Source organism: Mus caroli, unplaced genomic scaffold (assembly GCF_978045245.1).
Source record: "Mus caroli unplaced genomic scaffold, Mus_caroli_1 scaffold_8, whole genome shotgun sequence".
NCBI lineage: Eukaryota > Metazoa > Chordata > Mammalia > Rodentia > Muridae > Mus > Mus caroli.
The window spans coordinates 56,552,250-56,578,197 of NW_028227263.1; the positions used below are offsets into that span (position 1 = coordinate 56,552,250).

The 25,948-nt window shown below is 40.4% G+C and overlaps 1 protein-coding gene across 4 annotated transcripts; it reads left to right on the forward strand.

Moving 5' to 3' along the window:
* Window positions 1-1,961: 1,961 nt before the first annotated feature.
* On the forward strand, window positions 1,962-25,516 carry Hikeshi (heat shock protein nuclear import factor hikeshi). 4 transcript variants are annotated; one of them, XM_085841541.1, is made up of 6 exons: window positions 1,962-2,184; window positions 5,462-5,556; window positions 7,792-8,029; window positions 20,936-21,087; window positions 24,026-24,144; window positions 25,207-25,516. In XM_085841541.1, exons 3-6 carry the CDS (start codon window positions 7,879-7,881, stop codon window positions 25,259-25,261), a joined length of 477 nt encoding a protein of 158 aa, XP_085697667.1. In that variant the 5' UTR covers window positions 1,962-2,184; window positions 5,462-5,556; window positions 7,792-7,878; the 3' UTR covers window positions 25,262-25,516. The 4 variants fall into 4 exon arrangements, with proteins under 4 accessions (XP_085697667.1, XP_021022874.1, XP_085697668.1 ...); XM_021167215.2 differs by lacking the exon at window positions 5,462-5,556; XM_029480119.2 differs by lacking the exons at window positions 1,962-2,184; window positions 5,462-5,556 and adding an exon at window positions 13,688-13,828.
* The last annotated feature ends 432 nt before the right edge of the window (window positions 25,517-25,948 follow it).

Here is a 25,948-nt window from a genome sequence, read left to right on the forward strand (position 1 = left end):
TTCTTTCCTTATGCAAAAGGCACAGGGATTAAAGCTGAGAAAGGGAGAATGAGTATGGTGGCAGTCGATCTTTGGGGCTACTTCCTTTAGATATTGTTTTGTGTTTCCAATGAGCCTTTTCTGGAAATGCATACAGAAATAAAAGGACAAGTCAGTCAGTTATGGTGCTGTTTGTGTTTGTAATGCTAGCACTCAGGAGGTGGAGGAAGAAGGATCAGGAATTCAATATTATAGCAAGTTCCAGGCTAGTCTAAGTTGTGCAAAAACCTTGTCTATTTTTTTTAAAAGATAGACAAATAAATGAATAAAAATAAAAAACAAAACAAAGAAACAAACACCAAACAAAAACCCCAATCCCAAAAGATGGGTGGCAGTGTCACACACTTTCTTTTTTTTGTTTTGTTTTTTTGAGACAGGGTTTCTCCGAGTAGCCTTGGCTGTCCTGGAACTCACTTTGTAGACCAGGCTGGCCTCGAACTCAGAAATCCGCCTGCCTCTGCCTCCCAAGTGCTGGGATTAAAGGCGTGCGCCACCACGCCCGGCTATCAGATACTTTTAATTGTAGCACTTAGCAGGTAGAGGGAAGCAGATCTGAGTTTGATGCCAGTCTGGCCTAGAGTGAGTTCCAGAACAGCTCAGGCTACATAGAGAAACCCTGTCTTGGAAAACAACTCCCCAAAGTGGGAAAACTTAGATTATTAATTTTTTTTAAAAGATTTATTTATTTATTATATCTAAGTACACTTCAGCTGTCTTCAGACACTTCAGAAGACACTTCACAAACTTCAGAAGAGGGAGTCAGATCTCCTTACGGATGGTTGTGAGCCACCATGTGGTTGCTGAGACTTGAACTCAGGACCTTCAGAAGAGCAGTCGGGTGCTCTTAACCGCTGAGCCATCTCACCAGCCCGATTATTAATTTTTTTTAAAGGCATTTTTACAACAAAACTCCCTAAGCAGCACCAGACCCTATTCTTTTTTTTTTTTTTGGGTTTTTCGAGACAGGGTTCCTCTGTGTAGCCTTGGGTGTCCTGGAACTCACTTTGTAGACCAGGCTGGCCTCGAACTCAGAAATCCGCCTGCCTGTGCCTCCCGAGTGCTGGGATTAAAGGCGTGCGCCACCACGCCGGGCTACCAGACCCTATTCTTAGTGGCAGTTATCAATTAATTCATCATTTAATCCTTCCAGCAACCCAATAGGTCTATATGTCTCAGTTTGCAGATGATTGACTGAAGAAGCTGTTATATAGCTTGCCTACAGTTGTACTCATTAGTGGGGGCGGGGAGGAAGCACAAGTAAAGCTGGAAAGCACTACAAGAAATATAAGCAAGAACACAACTACGTGTTAAAACTAGTATTTAGGGGGGGAAAAGGACTTCTGGACTCCACTAAAGAGTGGTCCACGCCTATAATTCCAGCAATTGGAGGCCGAGAAAGGAGTGCACAAGTTCGAGGTCTACCTGGGCTAGGTAATAAGACACTGCCATAAAAATGAAATAAAAATATATTAACATTTTTGATATAATGTTTGTCAGGAAGAATGCAGTAATTTGGTTGCAACTTGAATTTACGCTCCAAAAATCAGGTCTTCAAGCTTTCGGACAGGTTATGCCGAACCAATTGACCTCCGTATAAAACGGAGATAATATTTACCCCATTGAGCTTTTGAAATGAGAGGCTGGGTGAAACGATTCTGGCAAAGGCGTATTGTTACTCCTAAAATGTTACTCCTAAAATGTCAGAAAGGTCTTCTCCCAGCACCGTATTTAGAAACTTTGACTCACACAGGCACGGAAATCACGTACTATCAGTAGTAACTTTCAAATTCTCCGGGCTCGCCCTCTGGGAGGCTGGCGCACTGCACTATGGGATTTGTAGTCTTAGCGTGATACCAGCTCCTCCTTACTACCTTAGAAGGAGGAAATGGGTGTAAGGACCCGGAAGTACTCGTTCCCGAGAGGCGTGCAAGTTAGGAAGTAAGGGTCAGAGGTCGCCGGCCCAGATGCGTTCCTGTGTTGTTATGTAGTGGAGGGTCACGTTCCTTCCTGCAAATTCTGGAAGGTTCTTGAGTTCAATTAGGACAGTGGCTGCGGAATTCCTGGTGTCCGGCCTGAGGTGCCCGCTGGCCGAGCAGAGGCGCCGAGGGCGCTGCCATGTTTGGCTGCCTGGTGGCGGGGAGGCTGGTGAGGATGGTCCGGGCGGTGGCAGGAAGGGGTCGGTGACTGAGAGCTGGGTGGTGGCACGGTGCACGGCGCTTGGAACGCGGGGAAACCTGGTCATTGTGCTTTTTTTCCTGGGCGTGTGCGACGGACGGGCAATGGGACGCTGGCCCCACTCTTAGCTGTGTTTGCGAGGCTGTCAGGATGTGACTGCATTTTGTTGAGTGCGGATTTTGTTCCACCTGCTGGGTTGAGTGCTGTAGTTACTTGTTAATTTCAGCCTTCTGAACGGCATTTCGCCGTAACCGTGGTAACTCGTGAGCTAGTCATTCTCTCTTTGCAGTTCAGGAACGTACACCCAGTAGATAGTGTAGTAATTACTCTCGTAAATTGATAATGCTACTTAGAAGTAAAGCTGAGATTTGTAATCTAAAGCTAAGTGGTTTTCGGAAAAACTCAATTTTCCGGACAATGAGGGTGTTTTGCTTTGTTTTTCCTTTTTGGTATCTTTGGAAGGCCCCCCTTTCAGAAGTTTACTGACCCAGTTTAAAATACAATAATTGCAAGTTGCTTAATAGAAATGACTGAAATTTAGGTGTGAGCCGTATCTGTGATAACTAAAGGATTCGAGTACAATGCTTTCTTTTTGGTCAGAAGATATGCCCCTGCTTAGCCAGAGCCTTAGAATGAAATGAATTGAGTGCCGGGAGTGGTTGAGGAGTAACCAGAGTGAATCTTGTTTGCTCTTTAGAAACCAGCGATGTATCCGTCTTGAGACGTGACTCCTTTCTCTTTAGAGCTATTTTTGTTTTGTTTCTCCTTGCTTTGTTAAATATTGCGACCTCTTTGTTAAATTGTGCCTCACGTGTGGTAAGCGAGAGCTCCACGCCTCCGTTTTCACCAGCTTTTGATAATGTATTCTGTACACGCTGCTCTTAAGAAAAACACGTGGTTCCAAGAAACCATGGACTTCTGTCTCCAGTTAATGGGAGGCTCCTGTGGAGGTGAGGTAGTGCTAACCCTGGTGAACAGCTTTTGGAATGTCCCAGTAGGAGCTCTGGGGTTGGAAGATGAAAGAAACAATTTGAGAACGTGTTCCTCAGATGTCTGCAATTAATAAAGCCCAGCTTCAAGTCTTACACCTGTAATTCCAGCTCTTCAGAAGGCTGAGGAGGAGAACCACAGTTGCAAGGCTAGACCCTGGCTCAAAAACAGTGTTGGGGGTATAGTTCAGTGGTTAAAACATTTTTTTCCTTTCTTTTTTGAGACCGGTCTTCTCTGTACGCCTGGCTGTCTGTTCTAGGACTCTGCAGACCAGGATGGTCTTGAACTCAGAGATCCAAGTGCTGGGTTTAAGGTGTGTGCCAGCACAGCCAGCTCAGAATTATTGTAAGCCCAAAATGTGGGCTCAAACCCCCATTACCACTGAACAAAACAAAACAATGAAACCCTATGTAGAGTCTTTGTTATGTTGTGAGCTAATCTGGAAGGGAATTTCCGGCTATCTGCTTTATTTGCCCAACATCAAATTTATATGATACCCATTGGATATTTCTTCAAGACAAGATTTTTTGGGGGTTTGGAATTGATTATCATTAGACATAAATGAAAATGAAGGACAAATAGAACTACTAGCATCTCAGAACTTAACTCCATTCTTTTGCTAGAAAAACCACCCATTGAAACTTACAAACCTAATTTTCATTCTTTGAGTTTTTTCTTTTTTTTCTTTCTTTCTTTTTTTTTTTTTGGTTTTTTGAGACAGGGTTTCTCTGTGTAGCCCTGGCTGTCCTGGCACTTACTTTGTAGACCAGGCTGGCCTCTGCCTCCCGAGTGCTGGGATTAAAGGCGTGCGCCACCACGCCCGGCTGTGAGTTTTTTTCTTTTTCCTTTTATTTCTTTAAGACAGGATTTCTCTGTGTAGTTCCAGCTGTCCTGGAAGTTTGCTCTATAGAACGGGCTAGCCTCAAACTCAGATCTGTCTACCTCTGCCTCCCCAGTGCTGGAGGATTAAAAGCCTTCATCACCACAACCTTAGTTTTTTTTTTTTTTTTTTTTTTTAACATTTATTTATTTGATATATTTAAGTACACTGTAGCTGTCTTCAGACACACCAAAAGAGGGTATCAGATGCCATTACAGATGGTTGTAAGGTTGTAAGCCACCATGTGGTTGCTGGGAATTGAACCCAGGACCTCTGGAAGAGCAGTTGGTGCTCTTAACTAGCCCTAGGTTTTTTTGTTTTTTTCTTAAGGAAAAAGAACTCAAAGAAAGGAAATGTTCTCCTACCCCCATTTTTTGTTTAATTAAAGTCAAGGGTTAGACTGTGTAGTTGGATATGGTGACACACAGCTGTAATTCTAGTACTTGGGAGGTGGAGACAGGAATTTGAGGTTGGTCTTGATTGACTATGTAGATCACTCAAGGCCAACTTGGGCTACCTGCGTAAGCTCTGTCTTTTAAAGGGGATTGGAATGTGGTACACATTTACAGAATGTCTCTTGCCTGTGCAATAAAAGTTGAAACAAATACTTATTTTGCCTTATGGTTATTTCCATGTCTGTGACTACTATAGCTTCTCACGCCTTCCAAGAAATATATGTGCTAAAACTTGGTGAAATTGAATTTACCACTATAGGAAATTTTGGATTATATCTTTGCTCTTTTTTTTTTATGGTGGAAAAATTTAAATTGGGTCAGTAAGTTTCATAAAAGGGAATCAGAACTTGACCTTAAACACCCAGTCCTAGTCAAGTCAGTTACTTGTACCTGTACATCTGACTCCTGCGAAGAGAGGCAGAGGAGTAGGAGTTGAAGGTCATTCAGGAGGCAGAGCCAGGCCTGGTCCACAGAGAGTTCTAGCTAGGACAGTCAAAGCTACCTAGAGAAACCCTGAGTCAAAATAGAAACCAGCTCATTAAATGTTTAGTCTTCAGAGTAATTGTAGTGATGTAGATTTGTTGTTTTGATGAACAGCAATTACAGTTTAAAGAAATACAGAAACCTAGAATAAAAAAACCAAGCAAACATAAGCTAAAATGTAGACAGCTTGTTTACCTGAGTTCTCTCAGAATTGCTATTTTTTCCTTTTTTTTTTCTTTCGCTACCACCACCCTGAATTGCTATTTTTTTAATGGTGCATATTGATTCAGCAATATCAGTCCATAATAAAGACAGAACTTAATGTACTTAGAACCAATAGCCTTAACCTCACCACACAGGAGAATCTCATGGTGGCTTCCAACTTGCTCTGTAAGCAGGGTTGGCCATGATCGTCTGATTTTTCTGTCTCTTTTTCCAGGATGTATGTGCCACCCACCGTACCTGGTTTACCACCAATCCCCCCCACAACCTACCCCAAGCTGAGGCCTGAACCTAGGGCCTTGCTCTTGTTAGGCAAGTACTCTACCACTGAGGTAAATCTCCACCTCCTACCAACTCTTCTGCTTCCCCAAAGTAAAGTTTTCTTTAGTTTGAAGACTCCGAGGTAAATGCTAATCTTTGCAACTAGTTAAGAATTAGGTTCCTGAGGATTCAGCATTTTTTATACTTTTAATTTTTTTAGTTTTAATTATGTTATTTACATTCCAATTGCAGTTTCCCCTCTTCTCCAAATCCTCACCCCAACCTACTCTCTCTCTTCTTAGCATTTTTAAACATCATGTTATTACTTTATTTCATATGTATTTGACTTTATAAACATATGTATTATTGAGCCGGGACTGATAGTATACAGCTGTAATCTCAACACTTCAGGCTAGAGAGTTAAACTGTCATTCTAAATTAGCAGAAGGGGTGTGGCAGATTTACATAAGCCAGTACCAGGCCAGCCAGGGTTACATAGCAGTATCTGTTTCCAACTGAAACCACTGTTGATTGATTAATATTCAACTCACAGCCTAACACCATTATACCTCATACCTAAAGAAAAGTGTAAGCTGGGCCTGGTGGCGCATGCCTTTAATCCCAGCACTCGGGAGGCAGAGGCAGGCGGATTTCTGAGTTCGAGGGCAGCCTGGTCTACAAAGTGAGTTCCAGGACAGCCAGGGCTATACAGAGAAACCCTGTCTTGAAAAACCAAAAAAAGAAAAAAAAAAAAGTGTAACAACATATTTTTCTTTTTTTTGAAAAACCAGAAAAAAAAAAAGTGTAACAACACATTTTTCTTTTTTTTTTTTTTTTTTTTGGTTTTTCGAGACAGGGTTTCTCTGTGTAGTTGAGGCTGTCCTGGAACTCACTCTAGCCCAGGCTGCCCTCGAACTCAGAAATCCGCCTGCCTCTGCCTCCCGAGTGCTGGGATTAAAGGCGTGCGCCACCATGCCCGGCTGTAACAACATATTTTTTAATGGGGGTATTTCATAGTTATTTTGCAAGTAGAAACATTAGAAATATTTTGTAAAGTGTGATCATTTTAAATATCAAAATTACAACAAAAGCACAGAGTGGAAAACAAGGCACTAAAATGATTGCAGAAAGGACATTTGTTCACACATAGGGCTGAGACAAGAAGGCCCTACACAGTCTTGTTCCATTTTAGCTGGAAGTGGTTTTGGTAAGGCAACATAATGTGTTTTCTTGTTGTTCTGCCCCAGGGAGTTGGTCAGTGATGGGAGAAATATAAGCCTTGGCTTTGGGTTATAAATAAATTTTAGTTGATGAATTTACAAATCTAGACTCTTAGAGTAATTGAGTACCCATTTTAATTACCTGACACTATCCTTCAGATTGAGGGTAAAATCCTAGTAGTGTTTATGTGAACATACTTTTTTTCCCCTTCTTCCAGGGTTTCCCCCCAACCCCATCCTACCCACTAATCCTCCTTTTCTCTTCAGAGAAGGGAGGCCTCCCATGAACATCAACCAGCCATGGCATATTAAGTTGCAGTATGACTAGGCTTTCCAGTAGGAGGAAAGGGTCCCAGAAGCAGGCAGCAGAGTCAGAGACAGCAGCTCCTGCTCCCACTATTAGGAGTCCCACATGAAGACCAAACTGCACAGTTGTAATGTACAGAGGGCTTAGGTCAGTTCCACGAAGGCTCCCTGGTTTGTGATTCAGTCTCTCACACTTTCTCATTTTTTTTTTTTTTTTTTTGGTTTTTCGAGACAGGGTTTCTCTGTATAGCCCTGGCTGTCCTGGCACTCACTTTGTAGACCAGGCTGGCCTCGAACTCAGAAATCCGCCTGCCTCTGCCTCCCGAGTGCTGGGATTAAAGGCGTGCGCCACCACGCCCGGCACACTTTCTCATTTTTACAAGGCTTATATGTATTTGAGTCGGCATCTCATGTGGTCCAGGCAGCCTCAAACTTGCTACATAGCTGAGAATGACCCCCCCAAGTCCTGGAATTCTAGGCCTGTGCCACTATGTTCTTAAACCATAGTTATTTGGTTTTGTAGGTAAAAACTTAGGGAGCTGTTGAGAGAATGTAGCAGTATTTTAAAATGAGCATTTTAAGGCTAAATATTTGGTTTTGGATTTTTAAAAAAATGTATTTGGTGGTTTTGTAATTAGAATATTATGCTAACAAAATTATATTACGTGTAATAATGACCATACTGGTGACAGTTTGTGGCAGTACTAGAGGTTTCAGTAACTCATCAACTTGGAACTAAGACTGGCTTTTTATTTTCTAGGTGCAAACGGCTGCCCAGCAAGTGGCAGAGGATAAGTTTGTTTTTGACTTGCCCGATTATGAAAATATCAACCATGTTGTGGTGTTTATGCTGGGGACAGTCCCATTTCCTGAGGGCATGGGAGGATCTGTCTACTTTTCCTATCCTGATTCAAATGGGGTGCCAGTGTGGCAGCTCCTAGGATTTGTCACGAATGGGAAGCCAAGTGCCATCTTCAAAATATCAGGTCTTAAATCTGGTAAGAGTCACATTCAAATAGTGTCATAGTTAAGTTTTCTCATACACAATGTAACATGAAGTACAGCTTTTTAAGGTTCCACCATGTTTTTTCTTAGTAGGAGTAGTATATAATATTCTTTTTGTAAGAACAGATGATAAACATTTGAAAAGTCGTAAGTAAAAGCTGCTTGGGCATGCCATACTGGCCCTCCGGCCCTGAGGGAAACCAGTCACTATTTACTTTGGACTTTACTGAGCTCCTGAGCATCTTCTTCTTCTTCTTCTTCTTCTTCTTTCTTCTTTCTTCTTTCTTCTTTCTTCTTTCTTCTTTCTTCTTTCTTCTTTCTTCTTTCTTCTTTCTTCTTTCTTCTTTCTTCTTCTTCTTCTTCTTCTTCTTCTTTCTTCTTTCTTCTTCTTTCTTCTTCTTTCTTCTTCTTTCTTCTTCTTTCTTCTTCTTTCTTCTTCTTCTTTCTTCTTCTTCTTTCTTCTTCTTCTTTCTTCTTCTTCCTTCTTCTTCTTCTTCTTCTTCTTCTTCTTCTTCTTCTTCTTCTTCTTCTTCTTCTTCTTCTTCTTCTTCTTCTTCTTCTCCTCCTCCTCCTCCTCCTCCTCCTCCTTCTCCTCCTCCTCCTCCTCCTTCTCCTCCTCCTCCTTCTCCTCCTCCTCCTCCTTTCTCCTCCTCCTCCTTGTCCTCCTTCTCCTCCTCCTTCTCCTCCTCCTCCTCCTCCTTCTTCTTCTTCTCCTCCTCCTCCTCCTTCTTCTCCTCCTTCTTCTTCTCCTCCTTCTCCTTCTTCTTCTCCTGCTTCTCCTCCTCCTTCTCCTCCTTCTTCTTCTCCTCCTTCTCCTTCTCCTCCTCCTCCTCCTTCACATTTTACAGTATGCATATCTGTCTTAAGTACAAATAGAAATTATAACAGTATAGGAATAAAATTGGAATTAAAAGTTTGAACTCTTACATGGCTCAGTTGGTAGTGCTGTCTGTGCAAGCATATAATAAGTCAGATGTGGTGGTATGTGATTGTCATCTCAGCATTAAGGAGGCAGAGACAGGTGTACCCTTGGGTTTGCTGACTAGTTAGTCTAGCCAGAATGGCAAGCTCCAGGCCAGTGAGAAATCTGGTTAAAAACAATGTGGGCAGTCTCAAGGCATGACACTTAAGATTGACCTTTACTGTCTACAGACAGGTTCGTGTGCATTCACGCGTGTACTTGAACATGTACACGTGAAGGTTTGCTTCTTTGTATAGTCACATACTTATATAAGTGAATTTTCACACACACATTCACACACTTGAACATGCATGTACACACACACAATTGTTCTCAACTCTTTGATCTCTAGTGTTCTTTTGGTTCTGTTGAATGAGGGGGTATAGTCTTTACTTTGAAGGTTTTTTTTTTTTTTTTTTTCAAGAAATGTGAAAATAAGCTTAGATTCTTAGATTAGATACCGTTTTCTGCTGCTGAATCTTTTGTTTCTTTTAAATGTAGATGGACATATATAAAAACTCAAATACATTTCTGATAGAAATTACACGTGAAGGCAAGCAAAAGCTGATTTAGGCAGTGCAGATAACATGTTTACATGCTTAACAAATAGGTGCCTGCTTTGGAAGTTTAAAGCTAACAGTTACGTTCTTGTTTTCAGTAACATTTTTATAGAGGAAAACTGTAGATTTTCATTTAGAAGAGCAAAAAGTAGAGCTGGCAAGATGGCTTGGCCAGTAAAAACACTTACCCTGTAAGCCTGACAGCATGAGTGTGATCCCTGGTTCATACACACATGTGACAGTACAAAAAAGACTCAGAGACTTCAGCCTGCTAAAGAAAAAGAGTGGGAAGTAGCTGTGAGTGTGGAGAGGAGGAAAGGGAGTCATGAGCGCTGGGGGGTTGGGGAGTTCCTGGAGGAGATGTGGTGTTCTAGGGAAGAGTGGGTCAGGCCTGTGAGGCCTGTTGGCATTCTCTCCTAGGAGTGGGTACAATTTCTACATGAAGGGATAAGTCAAAGTTTGAGAGTGTGCTATGAACACAGTGGCACAAGGCAAGTGTGTATGGCAAGAAGAGTAGATGTGGATCATAAATTGAGTAGATATTATCTACTCAATTTTTCAGTTTTTCATGTGCTTAAGATACAGACCTGTTAATGTTATACAAAGATTGTGTGCTACAAATGCAAACAGAATTGACTTGAAATGGAAGTTCTAAATAGACATACTGTGAATAAGTGGAATAATTATGATACTTAATATCTGCATAGAAAAAACAAAGTAAATTGAGCTGCTATTGTAGTTTTCATTATAGACAATTTTAATGTATACAGTATTATATGAGATAAGACAGTCTCATCATCCAGCTTTAAAAGTGACCAGTTTATTTGGTTTCAATTCCTATCTACTTCTTTGTTTTGATATGACTGGATACAGAACCCTGAATCACAACTAATCTATAAATGTGTTAATATCTGTCTTTGAAAGATAAATTTTAGCTGGGTAGTGGTGGCACACGCCTTTGATTCCCTGTGTTTAGGAGGCAGGCGGATTTCTGAGTTCAAGACTAGCCTGGTCTACAGAGTGAGTTCCAGGACAGCTACACAGAAAAACCCTGTCTCGAAAAACAAAACAAAAACAAAACAAAACAAAACAAAAAAACAAAAGAAGAAAGAAAGAAAAGAAAGAAAGATAAGTTTTGAGAACTTTCTTTTTTTTTTTTTTTTTTAAAAAAGGCTAGGAATGTATACCTCAGTGGTCAGAACACTTGCATACTATGTATCATGAGGCCCTGGGTTCAAGTCCAAGCACCACAGTGTTGACGTGCCCTGAGCGGTACTCTCCTCACACCCACTAACTCACCCAGAGTTACGGTCCATGGAATTGTGTATGTGTCCTGTGGTAGGAATTCATCAGGGCTGCGTGGCTGACCTCACCTGCTGGGTTAGACATCTGTTCCCCTCTGCTCACACTCTACTCCTCTCTACTGCATATTCTCTCATTTCCTGTTCCTTTCAACCATCCTGTCACCTCCTTGGGATTTCTGGAGCTCTTCGGTCTTGTCCTGGGCTGCTGTTGCACTCTGTGGGTCCTGCCTCTCCTTGTGATCCTTTCTTTTAGATCTCCGCAAGTGTAGGCAACTACTGACCTGTTTTCTGATATCATAAAAGAATTTGTATTTTCTACAGTTATATAAATGGCATCACATAATGTGTACTTTTTCAGGAGGTAGCTTCTTTAATTGAGCACAATTAATTTGGATTCATCTATATTGTAGTATGTATCACTAGTTCGTTCCTTTTCTGTTGTTGGATCACAAGCTCTTTTAATAGAATCGTGTGCCATTCAAAACTTAAGTGTGGCATTTCTGTTAGGAACCATGAATTATTTGTGCTTTTTTTTTTTTTTTTTTTTTTGGTTTTTTTGAGGCAGGGTTTCTCTGTGTAGCCCTGGCTGTCCTGGACTCACTCTGTAGACCAGGCTGGCCTCGAACTCAGAAATCCGCCTGCCTCTGCCTCCCAAGTACTGGGACTAAAGGCGTGCACCACCACTGCCCGGCTGGAAATAGATATTTCTATATTGTTTTTTAAACGATAGAAACTGACTTGGAAAATGATGGAAAGATTGGATTTATGTTGCTCTGCATTTGTGATAATAAGCAGTGTAGGAAGTGGAGCAATGAATTGTGGGAAGAAAGAATACTTCTGATTTGGAGTTGTGAAGCCTGCTTGACATGATAGCAGAGCCTTCAGTATAAAGTTATAGGTTGAATTGAGTGCCAGTTGAAAGCCAGAATTTTGCTGACTTATTTTATGTACAGACTGATAACATTGCTTTAAGATGAAGGTTGGAATCATCTTTGTAGTAATTAGATTTATAGTTTTTAACCTTTGAGATCCTACTTCAAGCCCAGAGGTTTGAAGATGATTAACTTGAGCAAAGCTGCCCAAGGATGTCAAGGCTGAGAGGAGACTTGCTGAAGCAGCTTCAGGTAGTTGTGGCTGAAGTTAGTCTTAGAATCGGCAGCTTTCCAATAAGGGATTTAGGTCAGCTCAGGGTTAGTATTTTCTCACTTTGCTTCAACATTTTCATTTTGATTGTTTTTCTCCTGTCTTTGGCATTCTTTTTGATTGAATATTTTAAAGTTTATCTATAAACTGTATTCCTTTTTTCCTAGAGATTGTCACTCACTTTTTATTTTATTTTATTTTTTTTTGGTTTTTCGAGACAGGGTTTCTCTGTGTAGCCCTGGCTGTCCTGGCACTCACTTTGTAGACCAGGCTGGCCTCGAACTCAGAAATCCGCCTGCCTCTGCCTCCCGAGTGCTGGGATTAAAGGCGTGCGCCACCACGCCCGGCGTCACTCACTTTTTATATCATTCCATGAATTAATCTAGTAGTAAATATTGATATATGTTGCCGACTATGAAGTGCAATTTGGCAATTTTTTTTTTGTTTTGCTTTTTTCAAGACAGGGTTTCTCTGTGTAGCCCTGGCTGTCCTGGAACTCACTCTGTAGACCAGGTTGTCCTGGACCTCAGAAATCCACCTGCCTCTGCCAATTTGGAAATTTTTATATTTCATCTTCAGGCTTCCCTGTGTATTGGTTTATTTAGTACAATTCTGAATTTAATGACAAATTTAGGTGACATATTTTTGATTATTTTGAATGGAAAATATTTGTCTCAATTTTTACAGTAAAGTTTAACATCAGTGGTGGGGCATTTTTGTTTTCTTTTTGTCTTTGAGACAGGGTCTCTCTACATAGTTCTTGCTGTCCTAGAACTTATCCTGTAAACCATGTTGGCATCAAACTCACAGATTGGCCTGCCTCTGCCTCTGCCTCTGGAGCTAAAGGCATACATATGTACCGTGCCCTGCCAACGTTGGTGTCCTTGATAGGCATCAAAGAAGGTAGGCCACAGAGCCAGATGCTCTGTTAAGATACTCTGCCCATTTCCACATTTTCCCAGAGGCAAATAATATAGGCAAAAAAGCTATTTACATACTTTTGTTTTGACTTAGTTTGGTCCACCAACGCATTTCATTTCCAGGTGTCCTGAGAATTTTCTTAGTGGACTACTTCTTTAATTTTCTCAATAGAGTCCTTTTACTGGCTATAATCTTCTTATTAACATTAAAGGTACTCTAAGAATTCAACATTCATTTCCACATATACCTATCTTATCTCAAGTTTTATTTTAACACTGATTACTGCCTTTTTCAATTGTTTCTTTAAATGTCACACTGAGTTTTGGAAGTGGTATTTGTCCTTTGTGGGGTTAATATTCAGAATTTTCAGAAATCTTGATACTACTTCCGGCATGCAGAGGAGCAACTGGAAAGTGCTTTCATGTTAAACGTCTGCTAAAACCTGCAGAGCTGTGAGTAATGAAATGCTGTGAAATATTGTTTCAATTTGTGATAAATCAGGAATATGAGTATGATTGCTTTTAAAATTATGGGTTAAAGTTTTGATTCTGAATTTGGAAGTAGAAAACAGTTTCTCTTGTGAAAGATAAGTACTTAGAGAAAAATATAAATAATATATGTCTCTTCATGTTTATGTGCATTTGTCTGTCAAAGATAAGTGTTTGCAGAGTTCATGTACTACTTGAAGAGTTTGTTGAAGCTATAGGCACATACCTGTTCATACACACAAAGTTCAATTTCAAACCTTGCTTTTCTCTGTAGGTTAACTATTTGTAAAGTGGTTCAAGAGTCAAGGAGGAAGTAGCGAATGCCTCAGTCAGGGAGCATTGCATTCCAGTGACATCTTCAGTGGAGAATTATATGGAGAATGGGAAACAGAAGAGGCCAAGATTGGAAGAGCAGGTGGGGGAGTAGGACCTTAGGTCAGATATGAAAACACTTCCATAGAGCTTGACAAATTCTCATTGTGTTTACAGCACTTTTAATGTGTGATTATACTTATTAGAATAATAAATAGTTGCTCAAATTGCCTGTGGCATAAGAGAAAACAAGTGTTTATGTGAATAAGTACCGTAGTAGGGTTTTATAAACTATAAACTTGTTATTAGTAAAGGATTATATTTTGTGTTCCAGGCCTCCAGAGTAAATTAGGTATCTTGTAGTTGAGTTTTCCTTTACTGTTTTGACCAAAGCCCAATTATGAGATACTGTTAGTTTGAAACTCAGGATTTTTAAATGGCAGTTCCCAAGGCTGGAGAGATGGCTCAGTGGTTAAGAGCACTTGCAGAGGGCCTGGGTTCAGTTCTCAGCACCCACGTGGCAGCTCACAATTTTTCTATAATTCTAGGTTCCGAGGATCTGATGCTCTCCCTGCTCTGGCCTCCAAGGACTCCATGCACACATATAGTACATAGATGCAGGCACCCACACATGCACATTTCAATACATTAGGGATTATGTTTGTGAGACGAATGTGAGGCAAGCTCTCTACCACTGATTTACACTCCTAATTCTTCATCAGACAAAAGGAAACTAGTGGAGAGTAGAAAGAAGACCTGGACAAAGATTCCTTATACTCTTCCCACACTTATCATTTTTTGTCACATTTGTCATTATCTAGATACAAAAGAGTTACATTTATTTACTTTTTAAATGTGTGTGTTAGCCGCGTGCGCGCGCGTGCGTGCGTGCGTGCGTGCGTGCGTGCGTGCGTGCGTGCGTGTGTGTGTGTGTGTGTGTGTGTGTATGCTGAGGATTATGTCTTTCCCTTACCACATAGATCCTGGGGCTTGAACTCGTTTTGTCAGGCGATCAGATTGTCAGGAACCAAGTGCATTTACCTGCTGAATGATCTCGCTGGCCCTGCGTACATCTGTCTTTCTCCTGAAAGTTTTGAGAGTATGTTGTACTTATTGTTCTCCTTTACTGCTAAGTGTGTGAGTGTATGTTTTGTAGCTCTATGGCATAATCTTGCTGTAGAAACACAGTGTGATCATGTTCAGCATTAATGCAAACATAGTATTCTCATCTAATTTGCAGCCTGCACTAGTTTTTGTCATTTGTCCCCAGAATGCCTTTTATAACTGTTCTGTTCTTTAAAGGTCTAAGTAGATCCTACATTACTTACAAATGTTGCCCTCTAGTCTTTGATCTAGTACATTGCTTAACTTTTCTTTGCCCTTCATAACACTAACATCAAAATATTTATTTGGAATATGGGTGTGCATCTTTTTTTTTGCTTAGATATTTCTCAATTTATAGCCTTGGCTGTTCTGGAACTTGCTGTGTATACCAGGGTGGCCTTGAACTCACAGAGATCTGCCTGCCTGTCTCTCCAGTGCTGGGATTAAAGGCATGAGTCACTACTTACCTATGTATTTTTTTAGAAAAACAAAAACATGGACTCCGCTTTTGTTTCTCTCTTTTGTGTGTGTGTGTGTGTGTGTGTGTGTGTGTGTGTGTACTTGTGAGGCCAGAGTAGGACTTGTGCTGTCTTTCTTTTTCACCTTCTCCCTTATTCTTGAGAGGCAGGGGTCTATGACTGAATTTGAAACACCACCTGCTAGGGATCTCTGTATGTTATGCTCTTTAATCCCATGTTGCAGCTATAGGAACATTAGGTCTAGTTCAGATCTCTCCTTTCTGAGCCATTTCCCCAGCTTCATAATTTTGTTGGCTGGCTGATTTTGTTTTTGAGACATGGTCTTATGTAGCCCAGGCTGGCCCCAAACTCACTATGTAGCTAAGAATGGATTTAAACTCCTGCTTCTACCTTCCAAGGGCTAGGATATAGGTGTACACTACCATGCTCAGCTGCCCAAATGCTCTTAACTCAGGGTCAAGGAATCTTACGGCCTCAACCACCTGAGTAGATGGGACTGCTGGCATGACCTAGCTCTTAACCAAGATGGCTTAACCATAGAGGAGAATTCACATTATCATCATAGCCACAGTGCAAGTTGTTTTACAACTTTAAATAAATGTAATATATGCAAAATGCAAGAATTAGATATAAGATATGAAAAATACATTAGACATAAGATATGTAAAATGGCACAGTTGGTGCACAGTTATCGGTTGTTTTATTTTTAGAGTTGTGAAATGCCAGTGTTAGAAGGGATATTAGAAATCACTGGGCGTGGTGGCGTATGCCTTTGATCCCAGCACTTGGGAGGCAGAGGCAGGCAGATTTCTGAGTTCGAGGTCAGCCTGGTCTACAAAGTGAGTTCCAAGACAGCCAAGGCTACACAGAGAAACCCTGTCTTGAAAAACCAAAAAAAAAAAAGGGGGGGGGGCTGGTGAGATGGCTCAGTGGGTAAGAGCACCCGACTGCTCTTCCGAAGGTCCGGAGTTTAAATCCCAGCAACCACATGGTGGCTCACAACCATCCGTAATGAGATCTGACTCCCTCTTCTGGGAGTGTCTGAAGACAGCTACAGTGTACTTACATATAATAAATAAATCTTTAAAAAAAAAAGAAAGAAAGAAAGAAATCATCAGAAAAACTGAATATGGTGGTATCCCCCAACCACCTTAGTCTCAGCATAGAGATGGGGGCAACAGCAGGATCAAGAGTTCAAGGCCAGTCTAAGCTACATGAAATCTTGTCTCAAAAAACAAAACCAGAAATCACTCAGATAATGAAACTAGCTTAGAATCGTTAATTAGCTTTATAGCCCTAAATAAGAATTTAAGCTTGTTGAGAGTAGAAACTGTTAATATCTCCTAAATTGATAGAGTTTGATATTTCTTACATATATTTTAAATATCCAAATTCAGATATGTTAAGTACTTTGTTTAAGTAAATATTTACTAATACACTTTTTGAAACTGTTAGTGAAAATATATTTTCTTTTTTTTTAATTTAGATTTATTTATTTATCATATGTAAGTACACTGTAGCTGTCTTCAGACACTCCAGAAGAGGGCATCAGATCTCATTATGGATGGTTGTGAGCCACCATGTGGTTACTGGGATTTGAACTCAGGACCTTTGGAAGAACAGTCAGTGCTCTTACCCGCTGAGCCATCTCGCCAGCCCCGAAAATATATTTTCACACTTGTTATCCTATTAAATATAGAACAAATCAATTTTAAGTATACATATCTACATCTACATATATAGATATACATTTGGCTTCTAATCTTTCTGTTCATTACTAAGATCTTAAGATGTTTGCGTAAGTTTGCAACATACGTTGTCATATTCAGATGTTACTGTGGCAACTACTTTGTCATTAAGCATTTCCAGTCTTTTTCCTTGGCTGCTGTGTGCATATACAACATATGAAACAGAGGACTTGTAGCCTTTATGTTTTCTCTTGAGGACTTAATTAGATGAATTACATTTCATGGCTTTATTCTTTTATATGGGTCTTCCAAAGAAGAACAGCTTTTATGTTACATATACAACTTTGGGTGTTGTTCCTTGGAGATGTCCACTTTATTTTTTGAGACAGTGTCTTCTGCAACCCGTGTCTTACCAGCTGTGTTAGGTTGGCTGGCCAGTGCTGGGATTACAAGTGTGAACCATCATGATGGCTTTTTATATGTATTCTGGGAGCTAAACTCAAGTCTTTGGGTTGTGAGGCAAGCAATTTCCCAACTGAGCCATCTCCTCAACCCCTCAACCCCTTTACTCAATACATTTTTAATAGACTATAGCTTTTTTTTGTTTGTTTGTTTCTTGTTTTTTGTTTTTTTCGAGACAGGGTTTCTCTGTATAGCCCTGGCTGTCCTGGAATTCACTCTGTAGACCAGGTATAGCTTATTTTTATCTTGCAATTACAGAAGTGTAGTAGGTCATTTCTAGAATCCAAGCTGTAGTTGGCTGTGTTTTACTGTTCCAGTCTCATACACTGCGGATTCAATCAGCAAATTATTTCACTTTTTTCTTTTTCTTTTCTTTTCTTTTTTTTGAGACAATTATTTCTCTTTCAACTCACCATTTATTTTTTAACTGTGCTGAAAAAAAGGGGGTTGAAATATGTATGGTAGGGAACATGGAGGGATGACGGGAATTGCTCAGGGCAGAATTGACTGGCTTTTTAGTAAATATTTTAGTCTTTCTGGGCTACAGTAGGTTTCTATGGCATATTGTTCTTTAAATAACTTTAAACATATAAGCTGTATTCTTAGGTTCCAGGTCATACAAAAATGAGATGTAAGTTAGAATTTTTAATTTCATTGACATGTGATCTTCATAGAACATTTTTTAGTTATGTCTTTTTTTTGTCTGATTTGGTTTTTTTTTTTTTTTTTTTGAGACAAAAGTCTCTGTTTGTTTAGCCCAGGCTGTCCTAGAACTCAATATGTAGGTAAGGCTAGCCTCAAATGCAACAGAGATTCATCTGCCTCTGCACTCCACATGCTGGGATTAAAGGCATGTGCCACCATGCCTAGCTCCAGTCACACTACTTTTAAAAGAAATATAAAAGGAGACAGACTGACGATGTGATCTTTATGGCCTTTTGCTTTTTTATTAAACAGAATCTGGAGTTCATACTCTTCAGACTTTATTATAATGGTAAAGAAAGAAACAGATAGAGGAAGTTTTGTAAACAGAGAAATGCAAAGGGAAATAAAAGAACACAGGAGAAATACATTCTAGAATGATGGTTGAAGTTGCTTGTGTTAGCAAAATCTTAGATACTGGGTCTTAAGTTGACAGTTTCCTCAGCTGAGTTTCTTCAAGTAAGTGTTGACCACAGAACTGTTTCTAAGGACCAAAAGAAAATATGGTATTTTACTCAGTCATTTAAGAAGAACTTATTCAGTATTTGGTAACATCTTGAGTATTTGGTGAAACTATGTATGTAGACCCTGAATGTGGGCTTATGTGCAGAGGTAATTGAAATGAAATAGTATAAATGTGAAATCAAAACACCACTGGTTGCTGTATTAGTTACTGGACTACTTGCTATGACCAAACACCCTAGCAAAGCAACATAAGGAGGAAGGATTATCACACCTGGAAGTCACTGCTGCAGGAACCCGAAAGCTGATCACATTGTATCCACAGTCAATTAGAAGACTACCCCACCCGGGGATCCATCCCATAATCAGCCACCAAACCCAGACACTATTGCATATGCCAGCAAGATTTTGCTGAAGGGACCCTGATATAGCTGTCTCCTGTGAGGCTATGCCAGTGCCTGACAAATACAGAAGTGGATGCTCACAGTCATCTATAGGATGGAACATAGGGCCCCCAATGGAGAAGCTAGAGAAAGTACTCAAGAGCTGAAGGGGTCTGCAACCCTATAGGTGGAACAACATTATGAACTAACCAGTACCCCAGAGCTCTTGTCTCTAGCTGCATATGTAGCAGAAGATGGCTAAGTCGGCGGCCATCATTGGAAAGAGAGGCCCCTTGGTCTTGCAAACTTTATATGCCCCAGTACAGGGGAACACCAGGGCCAAGGAGTGGGAGTGGGTGGGTAGGGGAGTAGGGTGAGGGGAGGGTATAGGGAACTTTTGGGATAGCATTTGAAATGTAAATAAAGAAAATATCTAAAAAAAAAAAAAAAAAAAAAAAATCAATGAGTGGCCAGGCAGTGATGGTGGTTGGTTAATCCTAGCACTCAGGAGGCAGAGGCAGGTGAATCTCTGCGAGTTTGAGGACAGCCAAGGCTACACAAAGAAACCCTGCCTCAAACAAACAAACAGATGAATGCTTGTGCTCAGCCCGTTGTCTATCCAGGCCAAGACTCCAGCCCATTTTGTGATACTACCAAATTCAGGATGGGTGGGTACCCCATTTACCTTAAACATTTTCAGTTGACCCGGTTATCCGAGAGGAGACCTCTCAGTTGTTGAACTTTCTAGACGAGGTTGCTCTGGAACATGTCTGAGGGGTTGGGTTGATTATTAGTTGGTGCAGGAGTGCCTAGACCATGGGTGGCACCTTCCTGAGGCATGTGGTCCCTGGCTGTGTAAGAATGATAGCTAGTGATGAGCCTGAGAGCATACCAGCAAGCAGGGGTTTTTGTGGCTTTAGCTTCAAGCTTTTTTTTTTTTTTTTTTCCTTCTTCGAGACAGCGTTTCTCTGTGTTCTCTGTGCAGCCCTGGCTGTCCTGGAACTCACTCTGTAGACCAGGCTGGCCTAGAACTCAGAAATCCGCCTGCCTCTGCCTCCCAAATGCTGGGATTAAAGGCATGCACCACCACTGCCCGGCTTTTTTTATTTTAAAGATTTACTTATTTTATATATGTGAGTACACTGTCGCTGTTGCTGTCTTCAGACACACCAGAAGAGGGCATCCAATCCCATTACAGATGGTTGTGAGCTACCATATGGTTGCTGGAAATTGAACTCAGGATCTCTGGAAGAGCAGTCAGTGCTCTTAACCGTCAAGCCATCTCTCCAGCCCTTCAAGCTTTCTGAGTTCCTGTCACACATCCCTTAATGAGGGACTGTAACTTGGAAGTATAGGCCAAATTTTTCTTTTCTTTCTCTAAGTTGCTTTTGGTCAGTGTAGCATTTTATCATAGCAACAGGAATAAACTAGAATCATGGCTCTTCCCATCCCAGTTAACCCAATCTAGATAACTCCTCACAAGCACTTGCTTCAGTCAGGGTAACTATCATAAATTGGGCATTCTTAAAGAGTTGTTTCATTTTTTTTTCTATATCTAAATGTTATCCTGTGTGTGTCTGTGTGCCCTAGCATGTCAAATGACATCTGTGGGAGCTGGTACTCTCCTTTCACCGGGGATCCTGAAGGTAGAACTCGGCCAGTTAGACTTGGCGGCAGCTGCCCTCACCTTCTGAGCTCTCTTGCTCGCTCTCGTTTATAATTTTTATATGTTTATTTATTGTCTGTCTGCAAGTACTCCATAGGGTAGATGTGGAGATCTGAGCACAGCTGGTAGGGGTTGGTTCAGTTATCAGAATCATAATGATAAACTTAATAATGTGTTAAATAAGGAAGAGATTCCTCCTTTGCAGAGGAATTTGCATGAGTACACGTTAGCTTGAAATTTGTAGCACCTGTGAATTTCTTTCAGGGGAAGGAAGCCAGCACCCATTTGGAGCCATGAATATTGTTCGAACCCCATCTGTTGCCCAGATTGGCATCTCGGTGGAATTGTTGGACAGTCTGGCTCAGCAGACTCCTGTAGGCAGTGCTGCTGTGTCCTCAGTTGACTCCTTTACCCAGGTGATGCACACAGATTCCATTCCTGTTTTGCTCCTCCTCCCCATTATGGTATATTTCACAAAATTGTATATCTCTGTGTGGTGTTTAAAACAATGTTCTGGTATATGTCTGTTTTGTGAAGTAACTAAAGTTAGGTAACATCCACGGTGCTGCATTCTTCGCTGTATAAGCGCATTTACGATCTGATGTCTTAGCAGATTTGCAGTATACTTTCAATGTGTAATCTTCTGTTATCATATTCTTTGCAGCTTTGACCAACACCATTTCCCTTACCCTTTACGGCCACCATTCTTTTGACTGCTTCTGTAAGCTTATAAAATTTTTGAGCCTTTAAATAACTTGTATTTTTAATGAACATTTTATTATAAAATATTTTAAGTATATAAAGTACAGAGAATAAGCTAGGTATTCTATAATTTGTATTATGTACTTACTCTTGCCAAGCATTTTTTAAAGTACTGATAAATACAAAGAAGTAGACAGAATAAGGTAAGAGCTGTCCTTGTAGACTTAAGCTCCACCCCCCTTTGTTATAGTCTCATATCTACTAATTTCTGGATTTCTCCAACACGTTTCATTTGTATACTTTTTGTTTCCAGTTCTAATTATGCCCAGAGTCTGCAAGTATTTTTTTTAAAGATTTATTTATTTATTATTATGTATATGAGTACACTGTAGCTATACAGATGGTTGTGAGCCACCATGTGGTTGCTGGGATTTGAACTCAGGAACTTCGGAAGAGCAGTCAGTGCTCTTAACCGCTGAGCCATCTCTTCAGCCTGAGTCTGGAAGTATAAGTCATACCACTGTGACATTCACTGGTTTTTCCTTTTTTGGCGCACGCCTTTAATCCCAGCACTCGGGAGGCAGAAGCAGGTGGATTTCTGAGTTTGAGGCCAGCCTGGTCTACAAAGTGAGTTCCAGGACAGCCAAGGGCTACACAGAAACCCTGTCTCGAAAAACAAAAACAAAAACAATTTCTATATTCAATTATATTTTGGATATTTTTACTATAGGTAGTTTATGTTCACATGCCTCTTTGACCAAATTTTATTTCCTTTTTTGTTGTTTTGAGACAAGGTCTCACTATGTAGCTCTGGCTGGCCTGGAATTTACTATGTAGATCAGGTTGGCTTCAAACCACAGAGATCCACTTGACTCTGCCTCCTGAGTGCAGTTATTAAAGGTGTGTACAACTACTACCCAACTGCCAGTTAAGGGTCGGTCTCTCTCTCTCTCTCTCTCTCTCTCTCTCTCTCTCTCTCTCCCCTCTCCCCCTCTCTCTCCCTCTCTCTCTCTCTCTCTCTCTCTCTCTCTCTCCCTCTCTCGCTCTCTCTCGCTCTCTCTTGCTCTCTTGTCCTGGAACTCACTCTTAGATCAGGCTGGCCTTGAACTTGCAGAAATCTAATGCCAGTTAAGTCTTAATGTCTAATAGTCCAAGTTCCTTCTCCTCATCAGACAGAATAGGCCTAGATATTCTTCCTAATAATTTTAATAGCCTTATTGTGTTCTAGACATTAACACCTTGTTAAATTTTGTGAAAAATTTTATTTGAATTTTGTTGAAAGTAGCATTGAACTTGCATTTAGTTTGGGGCAACTTGGTTACCTTTCTTTTTTTTTTTTTTTTTTCAGAGCTGAGGACCAAAATCAGGGCCTTGCGCTTGCTAGGCAAGCGCTCTACCACTGAGCTAAATCCCCAACCCTGGTTACCTTTCTTTACACATTGTCTACCTATCTGTGCCAGAAAAGGAAAAAAGTCTTTTTGCTGGTGTGGAGGGTGGCTGCGCACTTTGTTTCTAATAGTAACCTTTTGGTTTGTGACCTTACTAATTCTTGATATTAATGATCCCTTGCTGGTAGATCCTTGAATTGTATTCCTTCCATCCCATAAATGGCAGATTTTTAAAACCCCAAATAAGGTAATTCCTTTTGTGAAAAAGATGTATCAGGAACTTTCAGAGCTGGTTTTGTATTTTTGAGAAAGTAATGCTGGGAAGATCATTTGTTTTACATTTATTATTATTATGATGATGTGTGTTACACGTGTGTTAGTGGGCACGTGTGTGCTGTGGTGATTGTGGGTTCCTGAGATAGAACCCAGGCCATCAGCCTTGCATGGCACCTTTCCTTCCCTTCTGAACCTTCTCTATGGCCTGGAAGGTTGTTTTTGAGTGAACCCAAAGTAGCACTGCCTTTAATTTTTTAGCTTTAAGGTTCATTGCCTTTAAGACCATTTGATTTTCATTAAGAATTAATGAGCTTACTTCTAATTTCTACTATGGACATTAGCAGGATATTAGTAGATTTGATGATTTTAGGATCAGTGAAAAGAGACAGATTAACAACTGGGAGAAAAGGCCACCCTGCTCTCATTTACAGTAATGCGACCAGTAGCTTGTCTCTCCACCAGAAGCCTCCTTTCCTCTTTCCTTTCCTTTTTCCTTTTTCCTTACCATTTTCCTTTCTTTTTCCTTTCCCTTTCCTTTTCTTTTCTTTTTCCCGAGACAGGGTTTCTCTGTATAGCCCTGGCTATACTAGAACTCACTTTGTAGACCAGGCTGGCCTCCTCTGTTCTGTTGCCTCTGAGTGCTGGGATTAAAGGTGTGCACCATCACCACATGGCTGTAGCTTTTCTAATAATACTTAAGCTTTTTTATTTCTGTGAAGACAAAGACCTTGTAGAGGGGGTTATTTTTTATATGAGAAAATATGATTGAAGGAAAAGGGGGCGTACATATACAGAGGTGAAAGGTTCAAAGAAATTTGCCTGTTGCAGCCTCTCAAGTGCTGGAGTAAAAACTGTGTGCCACCACACCTACCTGTCTTAGAACGTATATTCCTTAAACCAAATTAATACGTGAATACTTTAAAATAAAAGTATTGATCTAAACTGCACATTTAATGTAACTAGCTAACATCAACTATTAACTTTTCAGTTCACACAGAAGATGTTGGACAACTTCTACAATTTTGCTTCATCATTTGCTCTTTCTCAGGCCCAGATGACACCAAATCCATCAGAAATGTTCATCCCAGCCAATGTGGTTCTGAAATGGTATGAGCCAATTCCAATCTCTAGTATTTAGACTTTAGTAACTATGTATATTTCCCTGTGAATATATGTCTTCTTTGAGAGGTAAACATAGTCTTTTATTGTGGATATCAACATGTGTTAATATATTGCATGCTAATACTGTCTGTTCTGTAGCATTGAGATCTTGAATAGTTCATATCCTAAATATCCTATTACATAGTAGCCATTTCCTAATGAGTTAATCCATAGAGTTAGGGAAAGATAGTTGTCTGTGTTTTAGATCACTCTTAAGGGTATATGTTGAATTAGAAGTAGTGTATTGACACTTGAACAATGGATCAAAACATTTTCTCCCAGGGGCTGGAGAGATGACTCAGTGATCAAGAGCACTTGCTACTCTTACAGTGGACCTGGGTTCAGTTCCCAGCCCCATAACTGATTGTAACTCCAGTTTCAGAGGAAGGATCTGATGTCCTCTTCTGGCTCCAGTAGATATCACAAACATACATACAAAAGAGTAAAGTACTCTTTTACATAAAATAAAAATAGAAATATGTATAAACAAAATCACAAGTCAACCAGGCATCTTGTGGTTCGCACTACACCTTGAACATAATGACTATTAAATTATTATTCTCCAATTTTCTATGTTTTGTAGGGGTTTCATTTCACTTTGAATGTCCCAGTGAGGAGATGTTTAGGAAGCTTTGTAGGCAGTAGTATTCTGCTGCAGCGAGGGGCACCAGAATAGATTGGATTGCATTTTGTCCCAGTGCTGCTGTGACTTTGAGCAAATTGCTTTCAGGAACCTGCAGTCTCTGCAATGATTCCGTTCCTTGACTTTCTCTCATTGGCTCTGTCTGGATGCGGAGGTCGAGGTGATGGCTGCTCTCTGCCAAGAGCGGTCAGACCCACCTCACCTCAGGTCACCGTTCTTGCTCTTATAATAACTTCCTGGATTGCTTTCTCCCTTATCATAGTGTTTTAGAAATGTTATAAATAGTATTGTTGATAAAAGTTATTTAATAAGTTGTGAAATTGTGATTGAAATGTTCTTATACAAATTTGGATTTTCTTTTCTAGGTATGAAAACTTTCAAAGACGACTAGCACAGAACCCTCTCTTTTGGAAAACATAATTTGAATAAAATAACTTGTCATGTCATGTACAAGCATGAAGTCAAAGGGTCATGAAGCCTTTCCAAACCCTGCTTAGTGACGATGAGACTTACAAACCCTATAAAAATTAGAACCACTGAATGAGGAAAATGCTCAATAGTAATTATTTTCTCCCTTATAAGTGTGACATACTTCCTGGAGGCAAACATTTTGTATCAACTGTCATTCATTTCTTAAAATAAACCCTACTCTCAGTAGTAGTATTTGAAATACCATTACATGTGTAACCTTTTCCTTTATTCTCACAGTACTTTGCTAGAGTAGGTGACTTTGTTGCTTGGTTTTTAGGGTCTCATGTGGCCCAGGATGGCCAGTAGTTAGTGCTATGATTACAGGCTTTTTTTTTTTTTTTTTTTTTTCGAGACAGGGTTTCTCTGTATAGCCCTGGCTGTCCTGGCACTCACTTTGTAGACCAGGCTGGCCTCGAACTCAGAAATCTGCCTGCCTCTGCCTCCCGAGTGCTGGGATTAAAGGCGTGGGCCACCACGCCCGGCTGATTACAGGCTTTATCCATCATGCCCTGTTTAATGTAGTTAACTTTAAATCAAAAATTCATAACTGGGGAACTTTTGAAAAATGTCAAATATGTGTTTTAGGATGGGAAGATTATCTTCTGGGAGTATTTCTTTTTTTTTCTTTTTTGTTTT